We start from the raw sequence: 14,503 nt of genomic DNA on the forward strand, positions 1-14,503 counted from the left end.
ACAACCTTTGACTAACTCGCTAAGTAAAATAATAATCTTAGTATAACCATAATACAATTATACAGTTGCTGTGTCTAGAAATTACACGTATTAGCTAGATTGTTTAGTTTCAAGTGGAAGGAGGAAACAGGAAAATTGTTGCTAACTTGGCAGGTGTAGCCACCCAATTGATGTATTTCTCCTGAATTAAATATTAACTTGAAGAGATGTGAATTTCTGCTGTTGGATGTATAACAGCCTACACCTCAGTGCTGTATTTGCAGTGATCGACATGTTGGAAAAACTTTCTCCAAATCATCCTCCTTCATAGATTATGTCAGAAGGTCTCTGAAAAAGCTGGAACTAGATGATTCAAAGGTGAGTCACTAAATAGATCCTATGCAATTGTTATATCCATGTAAATTCTTGAAGTCAGCACCACGATGTTTAAGCCACTGAGTTGATTTACTTCATATATTGCTGTATGAATATAAAGCATTCTCATTTTTATTATTAATTGAGCAAATCCATGCTGCTTTTATGTATTTTTTTAAAAAATATGCATCAGAGTTGGGTTTTTTCATGGATTTTTTTGGAAATAGACTTCCATGCATAAATTCTTTGAAAGATTCTGGTTTAAAATTACTTTATTCTAATGACTTTCTATAAAAGCAATCCTTCTTTATACAGGGTGCTCATCATCAGAACTTTCTTAAGGCTTTCCATTATTTTTGAAGTTAATCCTACAAATCTCTTTTGAGGCTAAAGAATGTAATACATACTCTATTTTATACAGGCTGTCATGTTGAGGTAAATATACCTTTCAGATGCCCAGTGAAGCAGGCATGAAGAACTTTTTGCCTGTGCTGTACATTCCAGTAAAAGTAATTCATGCACCCTTTTAAATCTGACTGAAATACTATCCTGTGCAAGCATGTTGCATTTTCCTCTGTACTTAAGTTCCAATTCAAAGGAATCCAAAACACCATGAATAATGAATCACATAGTAAATACTTGGACCTCTTTTTATTTTCTATATATTTTCTGCAGCAATATTATGTTGATCCCTTTGGACACTTTTTGAAACTGAAAAATGTAACATTATAGCAAGATAGGCATTATCACTCTGTGCAGTATGTTTCTCTTACAATTTAGTTTCCACTGTATTTCCAATTTATTTTATCCTTTAGACAATTTCCTTAAGTTGTCTTTGAAGAACTTTGAAGGCCTAATACTTTTTTTTAATGTAAATTAATAAATGTTAAGGATAAATATGAAGATTTTGAAACAACTTTTCTAGATAAAGAAGTAAATACAAAACTGACATTTAGACTTACAAAATCTTTTGGAGATTTTATTTATGTTCTTGGGTGTCTTATCTTAGTGCTACAGCTGCTCAGTTGGTCAACAGATGGCAACATAGCATTAGGCATGGAATATGACTGTGTGAAGATCACAACCATGCTGTGAGAACAAGTTGTGCAATAGAGGCATTAGGGAGTATTAGACAGATTGTTAATAAATTTAGTACAAGCTAGTACAATTTAGGACAAGAAAAAGTCAGAGTAGCAAGTATATGAAATATTTCTGCTAAATGTCGTAGTCTTTGGTAAAGTTGTGTTTAAAATCTGCAGTCAAAATGTCAAATCACATAAAATTTGCCAGGCACGTAAACCATGACCTACAACAAAAAGGCAAAACCAAATAAGTTAATTCAGATTACATTGAAATCATGCTTACAGCATTAAAAAAAAGACTTATGGTTGAAGTTCAGTGTATTTTAAAAGGATTACATTTAATTCTGTTTGCAATTGCAGTTACCTGTTTGTTTTTCTGTATAAATAAGCACTAACGTCATGCATTCACCCCAGCTGAAAGTGAAATGATGTCTTTCTCAGTGTGTGTACAGTCACCCAGAAGCAATACTGGATTCTTTGGCAATAATCAGCTTACGAAATCGTTGATTAAACTCTGTTGGTGGAGATGTATTCACTCTGTAAAACCAGTAAGCATAAAAGCTTTGTGTCAAGAGGTCTGATTTTAGACACACTGCCTGTTGCTAGAAAGGGTCTGGATAAAGGCAAGTTGCCCTGAGAGAAAGATGCTTGTCAACACTACTTCAAACTGCACGTGTTTGTGTGGTTGCTAAAGACCACAGATTCAAGTAAATGCTCACTTTTGCTTATGTTTCTCCTCATTTCATGTGCAGCTGGCTGCATACTGAAAACTGGATTTTATGCTGATGTAAACAGTATTATTTTTTATTTCTCAGCTATGTTGAAATCTGCAGCAGCACAAAACAGTGCTATTTTGATACTACTGAGGGGAAAGTTGTTACTGTTGCCTCAACAGTGGCTCTGACACTGCTGATTTCATGGTGGACTCAGCACTCTATCTACACAATATCAGAGAATGTGTTAAATTCCTCTCTTCAGAAAAAAAATACTTACATAGCTAAAAATGTGATGAAACCTAAACATTTGCTCTCAAAGACAACCAAAATCAAAGAGAAATTTATGCAGAATTAGTCTTCTAGTTCAGTTTAGAAATGAACAAAAGAGCAGCTGTACTGCATAAACCAAGTGTCTACTCTGTCTCTGGCAGTGGCCAAAAACTGATGCCTTGGGAAGAATATAAGGTGGGAGTAAGCATGTATGAAACATTCTTCCAGAATAATCCAAAATGTCCTTGTCATTCACAGAAAAAAAGTGAGGCAATCATATCTTAATGCATAAATTTATTTAGGTTATGTTAAAAAAGCTTAGAGACACTGTGTAATACAAGCAGAGAACTATGAGAAAAAATTGTTTCCATATGAGTCTCTGTTTTACATGGTCAAAGATATTTTCTAAAAAACAGAAGTCAGGAAACTGCTAGTCTTCAGTCTTTTACTAGGCTTATCAGAAAATTAAAGAGAATTTAATCTCTGTATGATAATAAAAGTGCTGGGAAGTAGAGGGGTAGCAGCACTAAGTTTTCAGGAGTCACTGCCAGAGTTTGGTAGCTTGTCATGTATGGTAAAGTCATACATGGTGTTGATCACTGTAGCTGCATCTGAACTGTGTGATGTAAACATTCTTCCAAACTTATGGTTCATGATAAGCATCACAGCTGCTTCCTTTGTACACACCAGTACCTCCGTTCCTGATCCAAGGGTAGCCCTGGTGCAACTGTGGAGGCAGGAGAAAGACTGCAAGTATATAAAATACCTAACTTGCCTTGATACACATTTTTGTGAGTGTATGTCTTTTGTTAACTATTAAAGTGATTAAAGGTTTTTTTGCTGTTGGTTTTCAGTAAAGATAAGTTCTTTAATCCTGCCAGTTATTCTTGTGAAGAAGCTTCTCTGCTTCTTTCATTTGTGAAATAGAAGTGAAGATCTTTGCTTATGTGAGGCAAGAACCAGAACTTCTGTGAAAAGATTCCTAATCAGACATGAGTTAAAGTGAGAAAACATCGCAAAATAGTTTTTCTTTAAAAAAAAGTAATAATGAATGGCCCTAGGTTATTGATAAATGCTTCCCTTTTTTAAGTTACCGTTTGAGGACTGAAGTTTCTGTTAACCAAGACAAAGTAATTTCCTTCATCCATGGTGTTTCTTTTCAGTGTGGAAGAGCCTGTCAAGTTCAGATTAAACACTTAGATGCAAATGAAATCTTTTTTTTCTGCCTTCGGTACAGGACCATTCCATTCACACATCTCTCCAATAGTAAAATGAGATATACATCATGACTACTGAATGTCTGACAAAATATTCTCATTTTGTTGAGGGCAGAGAGAGGTCTTTTAGTGTGAGTGTGATGCTTCACAGGTATAGTTGTATTGCTTATAGCTTCAGAATTAATGGAATTGCTTTGTGGACCATGGATCATAGAATCATGGAAGGGACAGTAAAAATCACGTAGTTCCAACCCCACTGCCATGGGCAGGGACAACTTCCACTAGACTGGGTTGCTCAAGGCCTCATCCAACCTGGATATGCTTCATCCAGAGATTCACAGCTTCTCTGGGCAACCTGTTCCAGTGTCTTACCACCTTCATAGTGAGGAATTTTTTGCATATATGTAATCTAAACTTATCCTCATTTAGTTTGAAGCCATTCCCCCTTGCCCTATCACTACCTGCCCTTGTCAAAATTCCATCTCCAGCTTTCTGGTAGGCCTTCTTTAGGTACTGTAAGGTGCTATAGAGTCTCCCCAGAGCCTTCTCTTCTCCAGGCTGAACAACCTCAGCCTGTTGACCACAATTCAGTGCAACCATCCAGCCAATTCCTTATCCACCGAGTGGTCTCCAGTTCAGACACAAGGATGTCACATGGAATAGTGTCAAATGTTTTGCACAAGTTCAGGTAGGTGATGTCATTTGCTCTTCCCTTATCTACCAATGCTGTAACCTCATCATAGAAGGCCACCAGATTTGAAGGCACATTTTGCCATTAGTGAAGCCATGTTGTCTGTCACCAATCACCTCCTTATTTTTCATGTGCCTTAGCATAGTTTCCAGGAGGATCTGCTCCATGATCTTGTCAGGCACCGAGGTGAGACTGAGTGACCTGTACTTCCCTGGGTCTTCCCTTTTTGAAAATGGGTTATATTTCTCCTTTTCCAGTCTATGGGAACTGACCAGACTGACAGGACTTCTCAAATATGCTGGATAGCAGCTTAACAATTTCATCTGCCAGTTACCTTAGGGCCTACAGATGCATCTCATCAGGTCCCATGAACTTGTGAATCTCCAGGCTCCTAAGATGTTCTTGAACCCAATCTTCTACACAACAGTGAGCAGTTCTTCATTCTTCCAGTCCCTGTCTTTGTCTTCTGCAACTGCCTCACAGGTCAGGCACGAAGAGTTATGATGAATGGGATTACATCAGGCTGGTGACCAGTCACTACTGGAGTTCCACAGGGTTCCATCTTAGGCCCAGTGCTCTTCAGTAAATGACTTGGATGCAGGACTTGAAGGGCTTTTAAGCAAATTTGCAGATTACACAAAATTTGGAGGAGTTGTTGACTCCCTTGAAGGCAGAGAGGCCTTGCAGAGAAACCTAGATAAATTAGAGAGTTGGGCAACCACCAACCATATGAAGTTTAGCAAGGGCAAGTGCCTGGGACAGAGCAACCCTGGATGTACCTACAGACCAGGAAATGAGATGCTGGAGAGTAGTGTTGTGGAAAGGGACCTGGGGGCTCCTCACCGATGCCAAGTTGAATATTAGCCAACAGTGTACCCTGAAGCCAGGAGGGCCAACAGTGTCCTGGGGTGCATCAGGCAAGGCACTGCCAGCTGTTCAAGGGAGGTGATTGTCCCGCTCTACTCTGTGTTGGTGCAGCCTCACCTTGAATATTGTGTGCAGTTTTGGGCACCACATTACAAAAAGGATATAAAGCTATTAGAGAGTATCCAAAGCAGGGCAATAAACATGGTGAATGGCCTTGAGAGGAAGCCATATGAGAAGCGGCTGAGGTCACTTGGTCTGTTCAGCCTGGAGAAGACAAGGCTGAGGGGAGACCTCACCTCTGGTTACAGCTTCCTCATGAGGGGAAGTGGAGTGGCAAGCACTGACCCCTTCTCCTGGCAACCAGCGACAGGACCTGAGGGAATGGCCTAAGTTGTGTCAGAGTAGGTTTAAGTTAGATATTAGAAAAAGATTCTTCACTCAGAGTGTGGTTGGGTGCTGAAACAGGCTCCCAGGGAAGTGGTCACAGCACCAAGCCTGACAGAGTTCAAAAAATGCTGGGACCATGTTCTCAGGCATGGTGTGATTCCTGGGGATGTCCTGTGCAGAGCCAACAGTTGGACTCAATGATCCTCATGGGTCCCTTCCAACTCTGGATATTCTGTGATTCTGTCCGATTCTGTGAACTTGAGCGATGTGGTTGGAAAAATTTCTGGTGAAAGCTGGGGCAGAAAAGTTAAGAATCTCGGCATTTTCCAAAACCCACATATCCAGGTCTCCTGTTTTCTTCTGGAGAGGGCCCACATCTTCCATGGTCTTCCTTTTATCACTAATGTACCTATAGAAGCTTTTTTTGCTGCCCTTGATGTCAGCCAGGTTTGATGCTATGATGGCTTTAGCTTTCCTAACCTGATACTTGGCTACTTGGACAATATCTCTGTATTCCTCCTAGGCTACCTGTCTTTGCTTCCACTCTTGGTAGGCTTCCTTTTTGCTCTTAATTTGTCCAGGAGGTCCTTGTTCATCTATGCAGGCCTCCTGGTGGTTTTGCCTGACTTCCTCTTTGATCTTTGAGTTTGGATATTAGCTGACTTTCTTGGGCGCCACTTCCCTCCAGGACTTTATGCCACAGTACTCTGTCAAGCAGATTCCTGAAGAGGCTGAAGTCTGCTCTCCTGAAGTCCAGAGCAGTGAGCTTGCAGTGTGCCCTCTTTGCTGCCCTAAGGATCTTGAACTCCACCATTTCATGGTCTCTGCAGCCCAGGCTGTCCCTGAGCTTCACATTCACCACCAGTCCTTCCTTGTTGGTTAGAATAAAATCCATCATCGGCCAATATCCTCATCAGCTCCTCTATCTCTTGGAGAAGGAAGTTATCATCAGTGCGTTCCAGGAACCTGCTGGGTTGCTTATGCCCTGCTGTGTTGTACCTCCAGCAGATATTGTGGTGGTTGAAGTCCCCCATTAGGGCCAGGACTTGTGAATGTGAAGCTGCTCCTATCTGTCTATAGAGGGCCTTTTCTAGAGAACCCTGTACAGGGCTTCAGTAATTGGTCTGGTTACACACTGAAGCAGTATTTTATTACTGATGGTTTTCTTTGTCATAGTTCGCTCCATTCCTATATACTTCATGTTGTATAGACACTGTTGTTCAGTGTCACATAGATTTTAGAGAAATTCTTTCTATGAGATTTCTTTCCCCTTCTGTTCACTCTCTTACCTAATTTAACATGAATGTTGGACCCTCTTTTGTGAGAATGAAGCATTTGTCCCTTCCCTCTCTCCCAGGGGAGCTGGTCCCTCTGATACTTGTTAGGCTTTTTCTTTCAAACAGCAAGAGCAATTGCTCCATCCTCTTCAGCAGAACATGTTTCAACTGTTTGTAGCTGCTTTGCAAATGCATTTGAAACAAAGCCTCTTTATTAACATATTTGATTGCTGCTTAGGGCAGTAAGTGCTACAAATGGCATTGCTGCAGCAAAAGGTCCCGGTATAAGTATCTGTGTATTTCTAGAGGGTTTTTTTAAGAGAAAAAAAACCTCAAACTTCTTAGATTTGCTGGTGTCCTGTACTTCTTGGGGTGCATTAGCAAAAGATCTTTCATAAGGCCTGGCTTAAGGTGATTAAATGGAAAAAGTGCTTACAAGACTAATGCCTGGATGTGTGTCTGGCAGACTTTGTGAACTACAACCCAGTCAGGATATGTTTCTGCTAGTAACTGAGAGCATTAGTGGGTGGAGCTGTTTAACAAAGAGAAGCTGGCCAGGATTCATGTAAAGTGCATTCTGGGAATAAGGAAAAAATGCTATTTAATGCCACCTCCAATTACAAGAAGATATACAGGGCTGAAAACACTCCTCATACATCTGCAGAAAAAAGCTTTTTTTCATATAGCTTTGGTTTCATCTCCCACTATAGTTATTGCTATGGGTTAATATCATATAAGGTACTTAGTCAAAATACTTCACAAACCATTTAACACCTTTGGATGTAGACATATACTTGGGATATACAACAGCAGTTTCTGTGGTAGAGTCACCTTAAGCTTTTGCACATGAAGAGACCTTTATGTGCCTGTCATAGAATGTGTTGTTGATTATTTACTTGATTTTGTTCAACTGAGCTTCCAAATATCCTGTCAGTGATGTATTTCACTTATAAAACAGTCTATTGTCAGCACATAGCCTGTGGTTGCTGAGGCTCTTGCCCCAGAAAAAGTCATGTATTTGGTGGGTGTCCCATCTAACAGCCTGAGATGAGATTTGCAACAATAAACAGTTGGTTAATGCTATTTTCCACCCTCCCTGTTTGCTCTAACCCTGACCAGACTTCTTAAAAACAGCTGCTGCCCATTTGTCTTTTTCCAATCCTGGTCTTCAGGTAAAGCATCCCAACTGGATGTTGTCAGATCTCAACTGGTGAGTCAGTAAAGGACACTAGACCCTACTGTGAGGTGTTGTACCCATCATAGTACCATTCACATTGAGAACAGAGTAGAAAAGTTCATGTCCTGTAAGAAACCCATTTCTCATCTTAAATAATTTAAGCACCTTTGATATTTGATGTATTATGTCTATCAATGTTAGATTTAAAACATTGCAAAGCCTTGTTATAGCTAAATTTTGGGATGTCATATCATCCTGTATACTCTGCAAAGTTTATGTATTTAGAAGTATATTTAATCAAATAAGCATGCTTTCTTTCTCCACAATAGCCAAAACTTTTGGGTTGATGTATAATTAATAATTAGTTTTACATAATTTTGTCAGACAGGTTTGTTTTACATTGGGCAAATGGAGATGTGCTTCTCTTAGCTTACCATGGACTGTCCTTGACTTGTTATGCTTGTCAGCCATTCTCCTGAGTGGCTACTAGTGACTATCATCATAAAATGCAGTTTGTAAATGAAGAGAAGTAACAGGAAGAATCTTACTATGTGGTTTAATTTTACTGTTGTTTTAAAAAGTGTTGAAAAGCCACATACTTAAGACTGGGGAACTGTCAGTGGTGGAATTGTATCAAGACATGAACTAACCTGAACATATACCGCCATACTGGGAATTAAAAAGAAGTATTTTTGCAGAAATTGGGAGAGGGAATTTTAGCCTGAGATTTCTTATGATGTCTACCCTGCACCAGCTTCAGTGAGGGTATCTTCAAATGACAGTGAATACCTGAAACTGGTTGGGTTTTGCTAAGAATATTTGCAATTTTAATGCTTTTTATTCAGCTATTGGGCAAACATGGAGCCAAAGCCAAAACAATGCTCTCCACTTTCCCATGAATCCTAAAACAGCAATTAACTGAGACTAAACTGTCAAAAAATGAAAGCACTACATGGATTTACACACTTAATGCATTTTACAGTTGTTGAAGAGTTGACTCCACTGTTTTCTTGGACAGAAGGAACTTCAGCTCGCAGATTTTCTGGTTCCTTTTTTAGTTAGGGAAATACTGAATGAAACCTCAGGTAACACTTGTATAACAGCCTATGAAGTATATGCACATAATGCTGTTTTCAAGTATAATTGTTTTCAAACAGACAAAATACTCTCCCAGTTATGGTAGCGTAACATTTTAGTCTGACAAGGAATTTTAAGAGATGTGACTTGTATCTCAGTTGGATGTAATTATAAAGAATACAGATTGTATTCATTTGAAATGCATTTTAAACAAACTTCTAAATAAACTTATGTCTCTCAGTAGTTTCATTATATTTTACATTATTTTACACTATATTATATTACATTACTTTACTTTCAACTACCTTAGTCATGGAAAAAGCATAACATTTGCTGTAAGGTATGGTCTCCCAAGTGTTTTGAACTGACCTAAGACACTGCTGTGCTTTCTTGTACTCTTGTTAGTGTTCCTAATAATGCTGGTACAGGAAGATAGAGGAAACATGGAAATGTGCAGTCAGTGCAGGTGACAGCAGTCCCTTTGAGACAGCAAAGAGGAATTACATCTGTTTAAACAGACTGTGGAATAGAATCCTTAGGCTGTCTCTCCTCTGTAAAAGAGACTTGCATTCAGTTAGAATACTCTTAGTCTAGGGAAAGGAACAGCCACAGCTCTGAAAAAATGCTCTCTGAAGAAATGTTAAGTGTGGTGTCACTAACTGTCCCACACTTTGTGCCTGAATGTTTTCTTTTCAGCCTGTGCTTGATCAGCTGTCTGTGGGTCTGCAGTCCAGCCTGGGTGTGCTCAGGCATGTGGTACCTCACGTGCTCTCAGAGCTCCGTTTACAGCCTCCTAGTGTTCACAACAGTCAGACCTATGGGAGCGTTTTAGTGCCACCTCCAGCACATGGTATAGTATAACTAGGTCAACAGGGACCTTGCTAGGTCCCCTTGGATGTTTCAGCTATTTGAGCAAGCGCATCAATCCACAAATAAATTAGTTGAAAAGAAAGATTGCACCACTATCACAGTGAGAGATAAGGTGCCTTTGTTCACAACCTGATAAAGACCAGGAGATGGAAAGAAGAAAGAAGAGGTGCTGGCCAAAACCTCTGTGTATGAAATGTAGATTACTTGAGTGTCAGTAAGATAAGCTAGATCTTTGAGTGCGTTATTAAGACTAATGCATGGTAGATGTATTGGGGTTTTTTCATGTTCATAGTATCAACATCATAATGTAAGAAAAACGTTCAGTGCATATATTTAAAGAATTGTTTTGGATATACAAACACTTGTCAACCCTGCATAGAGAACAGTTGCAGGGACAACTTCAGTGGTTGAATGGGGCTTGCTTTGCTTCTCCTGAAAATGCCTACTTCGCCTTGGAAGGATAGCTGAAGGTCGTGTTGAGCATCTTTTAAGAACTGAAAGCAGGTGGCAAGCTGTTGCAGTTTCAGACAAAGACAGTGTTATCTAGGTTTTAGTTTTCTTCCAATAACCAGCCTACACGGCTAGCTACCAGTTACCCTTTTCATGCCCTTCTCTATCAGTGCTTTTTTGGTGGATGCTTTCTCCTTTTTCCAGCTGAGCTGTTGCACTGAATTGGTTCACTCACCAAACTTTTAGCTGAGGCACAGTTTGGAATAATACCTATCCATGACAGCACGTCGCATTCAGTTAGAATGTGTAGTAGGCAAGGAGGGAATGGAAAAATACATACTTGAGTATGGCAACATCCAAGAGACATTTTTTGACCCACTTTTTATTTGCCAAACATGTCACAGATTGTTTTCTTTTAATTTGAATGCTTCCTCTTGAAAAATGGATAACATAAAGGAAACAAAACAGAAAAGTTTAATGATACCATTTTTCCAAATATAGGTCTTTGTATTTTAATTCCACATAACCTGTAATTTGAAAAATCCATTATATTGAAGCTCTATTAATACTCAGTTAAAATGAAAAGCGTATAGGGCAGAGGTTAAACAAACTATTTTGTTTATTTCATGACTGATATGGTTTAGTTGGTTTGACTCTTCAGAGGGGAAGAGAAAAAAAAATCCTCTAAAATACTTGCACAGCTTTACTGAAAATAAAATAGCAACAGAACCAAAAAAAGTCCTGTTAGTCCACACTAGTACTGCCAGATCAGCTATTTAACCTTGCCTCTGCAGTTGGAAAAAAGTACTTTCTAAATTAAAAAAATATGACTGAAAAACTACAGAAGTTTTTCTAACCTCCCCTTGTTTTAAGCAGAGTTAAAATTTTTCATCATTCCTGAGAAATATTTGTCAGAATTTCTAAAAGCTTCATGTTACAGAGACTGACAACCTTACTAGTCCTTAATTAACCTTTAAAAGAAAAAGTTTCTTCAAGTTTTTTGACTGACTCTTTTTTGCTGCAATGCAAGCCCATTAGTTCTTACCCTGTACACTGTAGACACTGAATAAACTGTTCCCTGCTTCTTCGTGATAGCCTTGTAAAAACTGTTATTATGCCCACTCTCAATTTTGTCTAATTTAGCCTGATCAGTTCCAGTTCTCTGAGTCTTTCTTCATAGGTCATGTTTTCTAGATCTCTGATCTCTTCTCTCTCAGGGCTTTTTCAGACAGTTCATTTCTTTCTTTGAAATCTGACGCCCAAAAATGGATGCAGTATTCCAGCTAGAGCTTTTCAGCTGCCAGAGTTGAAGGATTACTTCCTGCACTTTGCAGACTGCTCTCCCATACATGTCACAGGATGGTGATTGCTTTTTTTTTTGTAGTAGCACAACTGTGACTCTTGCTCAGCTTATGATCTGCTATATCTCCCAGACTGTCATTTGGTGTTCCCCATCCTGAACAGCTGATTATTTCTGCCTGAGCCTTATGCTTTTCTGTACAGCATTTCCAATTTCATATCTAAGCAGTGCTCCAATTTCTGGAAATTATTTTAAGTTCTGGCAGTGCCTTCCTGGTGCACATTAGCAGATTTAATGTGGTTTCTGTTCTTAATGAAAATATTGCATTCCATAATGGACCTCTAGGCAGCCTAGTCTAGTCTATTCAGTTGTTCAAAGATTCATTAATAACTACTCTCTGGTTATGGTCATTCAAACAGGTTTCACTCACTTTATAGTACTTTAAGACTTGTTTTTTAAATTTGCTTATAAAATTATTACATAAAATCTCATCAAAAATCTGAGATCGAAATATATGAGAAACAGTTGTTTCTCTGTTGTGAATCCTTTCGCCCTCCTTGCAAGCAAAGTAGATTGACTTGTGATTTGTTCTTGACAAGTTCGTGGTGACTATTACTCATCTGCTTATCTTTCAGTGTTTTTAAATTCTTTATTTGTTCCTTTTTTTCAGTGCATTTAATTTGAACTGTCTGTTCTATAATAAAAGACATACATCTGCAAACCATCTGACATACCCTCTTTGAGAACTTCTCAGTGACAATGAGTAATAGTTCTGAGGTCACTTCAGTCCCTTCTTGGCTGTGCTAGGATGAAGTTCATAATACATACCTGATTTGAGAACTTACAATTTTTTTAAATGTTCCCTAGTTTTTCTATTTTAGGCTGAGATTTTACTTCTTTGCAACAGGATTAGCCACATGCTGTCAGATGTTCTTCTAATAAAAGTGTGCAAAAATGTATTAAACACTTCAGCATTCCTAATCTTCTGTCATAGAGTCCTAGAATCATTTAGACTGGAAAAGACTTTTAAGAGCAGCAATTCCAACTGTTAGCCCAGCACTGCCAAGTCTACCACTAGCCCATGCCCCTCAGTGCCACATGTACGGTGCCATTCCTTTTCTGCTGAGTTGTGGACTAGCTCGTTCCATAGCCATGACAGAATAGCCAGACAGTGCCTACAGTGCCATTCCTTTTCTGCTGAGTTGTTCCATAGCCATGACAGAATAGCCAGACTGCAAAGCTCTCAATACTGAAGAAATACATCAAGCTCTTTCAGCTCTGCTCTTCCCAGCAGCTTCCATCACCAATCACGCTGCACATCTACCTCCCATTTCTCTGACAGGTTCCTTGAGTGCCCAGCTCAACTGTCATGTTTCTACAGTGCCATTCCTTTTCTGCTGAGTTGTTCCATAGCCATGACAGAATAGCCAGACTGCAAAGCTCTCAATACTGAAGAAATACATCAAGCTCTTTCAGCTCTGCTCTTCCCAGCAGCTTCCATCACCAATCACGCTGCACATCTACCTCCCATTTCTCTGACAGGTTCCTTGAGTGCCCAGCTCAACTGTCATGTTTATTGTCTGTGACTGTGGACAGCAGAGGAGTAGACACATCATGACTTTCAAAACCTGGGAGATGTAGTGGTCAGGCTGCCCTGCAGAGAACATGCTTTGTGAGAGCATGTGTGATCATAGCTCTAGCTACCTGCTGTGGTGCACTGATCACCAAGGGCTGAAATGGCTTAGTCAAGTTCTTGAACTCTCTCTGTATCAAATTTAGCCCCAAATTGCAGCATTTACAGTCACAGTGGAGTGCTGGCAATCTTGCATCAGGTGATTGGGAAAAGAAGAGGGGGAACATACAGTAGTTCAAAGTAAATAGACAAAGTTTTGTTTTAAAGATGGGTAACTTTAGGCACAGAGAAACAAAGCATGATTTCCAGAGTCTGGTAGTAGATTTTGTAATGTGAAATACCATCCATGTTACTCTCACACCAGAATTTGCTTCTTAGCTGTTTAAATAAATCTCTTGGGCATGGGGGTGAGGAGGGGATAAAATATATGGGAAAGGAAATGAGAATGTTATCTCCCGTTTACTGTGTAATTCTCATTTAAGAATGGCTGGAGCTTTCTGAATAATGAATGTATCTTAGTATTTCATATCAGTGCCGAGTCCTGTCTGAAGAACAGTTATTGTAAATTAGATCTGAGAAACTGCTAGTGGAAATTATTATAAACCTTAGGAAAGTGCTAATTTCAAAAACAAAACACGGATTTCATTTTGTAGTGTGACTTTCAATTAGGAAAAAAAAAATTAATTTTAAAGTTCTCTCAAAAAAGTAACTAGGATAACTCTGATGTCTTTTTTTTTCAATCCCTTGCAGCTCCCAGACAGCTGTATAATGGATTACTATGAAAAATACAAGCACAGAATGAATGAGCTTGAAGCATTTAATATGGTAAAAGTTATAGGATTAATACTATTACCTTGTATATATGTGCCAGTCCAGAACAAAGCCCTGTTAAGTTTTATGTGGAGGTGGACTGTCTTACACTGTGGTATGCAATCTCAAAAAACAAAGCAGCTCCCCCTTGCAAACTTCTGAGCATATCATATTCCAAAACTATATTAGGTGTAAGTAAAACAATAAAGCGAACACATGGAAGATTCTTTTTCAAGAGGGACTATTACACTGGAAAATGGAATGTCAGTCTCCTCTTAAACCTCGACTGGTCTCCATGCAGTTATTTCATTAAAATTCTTTTTAT

General features: G+C 39.0%; 1 protein-coding gene across 1 annotated transcript in view; it reads left to right on the forward strand.

Annotated features, from left to right (window-relative positions):
- The window catches only part of LOC103808760 (methyltransferase-like protein 25), a 50,759-nt gene that overhangs the window by 33,756 nt on the left and 2,500 nt on the right, over nt 1-14,503 (forward strand). The window contains 2 exon segments of the mRNA XM_009081564.1: nt 264-357; nt 14,119-14,193. Of these exon segments, the coding sequence (XP_009079812.1) occupies nt 264-357; nt 14,119-14,193 (169 nt within the window).

The sequence above is a fragment of the Acanthisitta chloris genome, unplaced genomic scaffold (assembly GCF_000695815.1).
Source record: "Acanthisitta chloris isolate BGI_N310 unplaced genomic scaffold, ASM69581v1 scaffold9889, whole genome shotgun sequence".
Taxonomy (NCBI): domain Eukaryota; kingdom Metazoa; phylum Chordata; class Aves; order Passeriformes; family Acanthisittidae; genus Acanthisitta; species Acanthisitta chloris.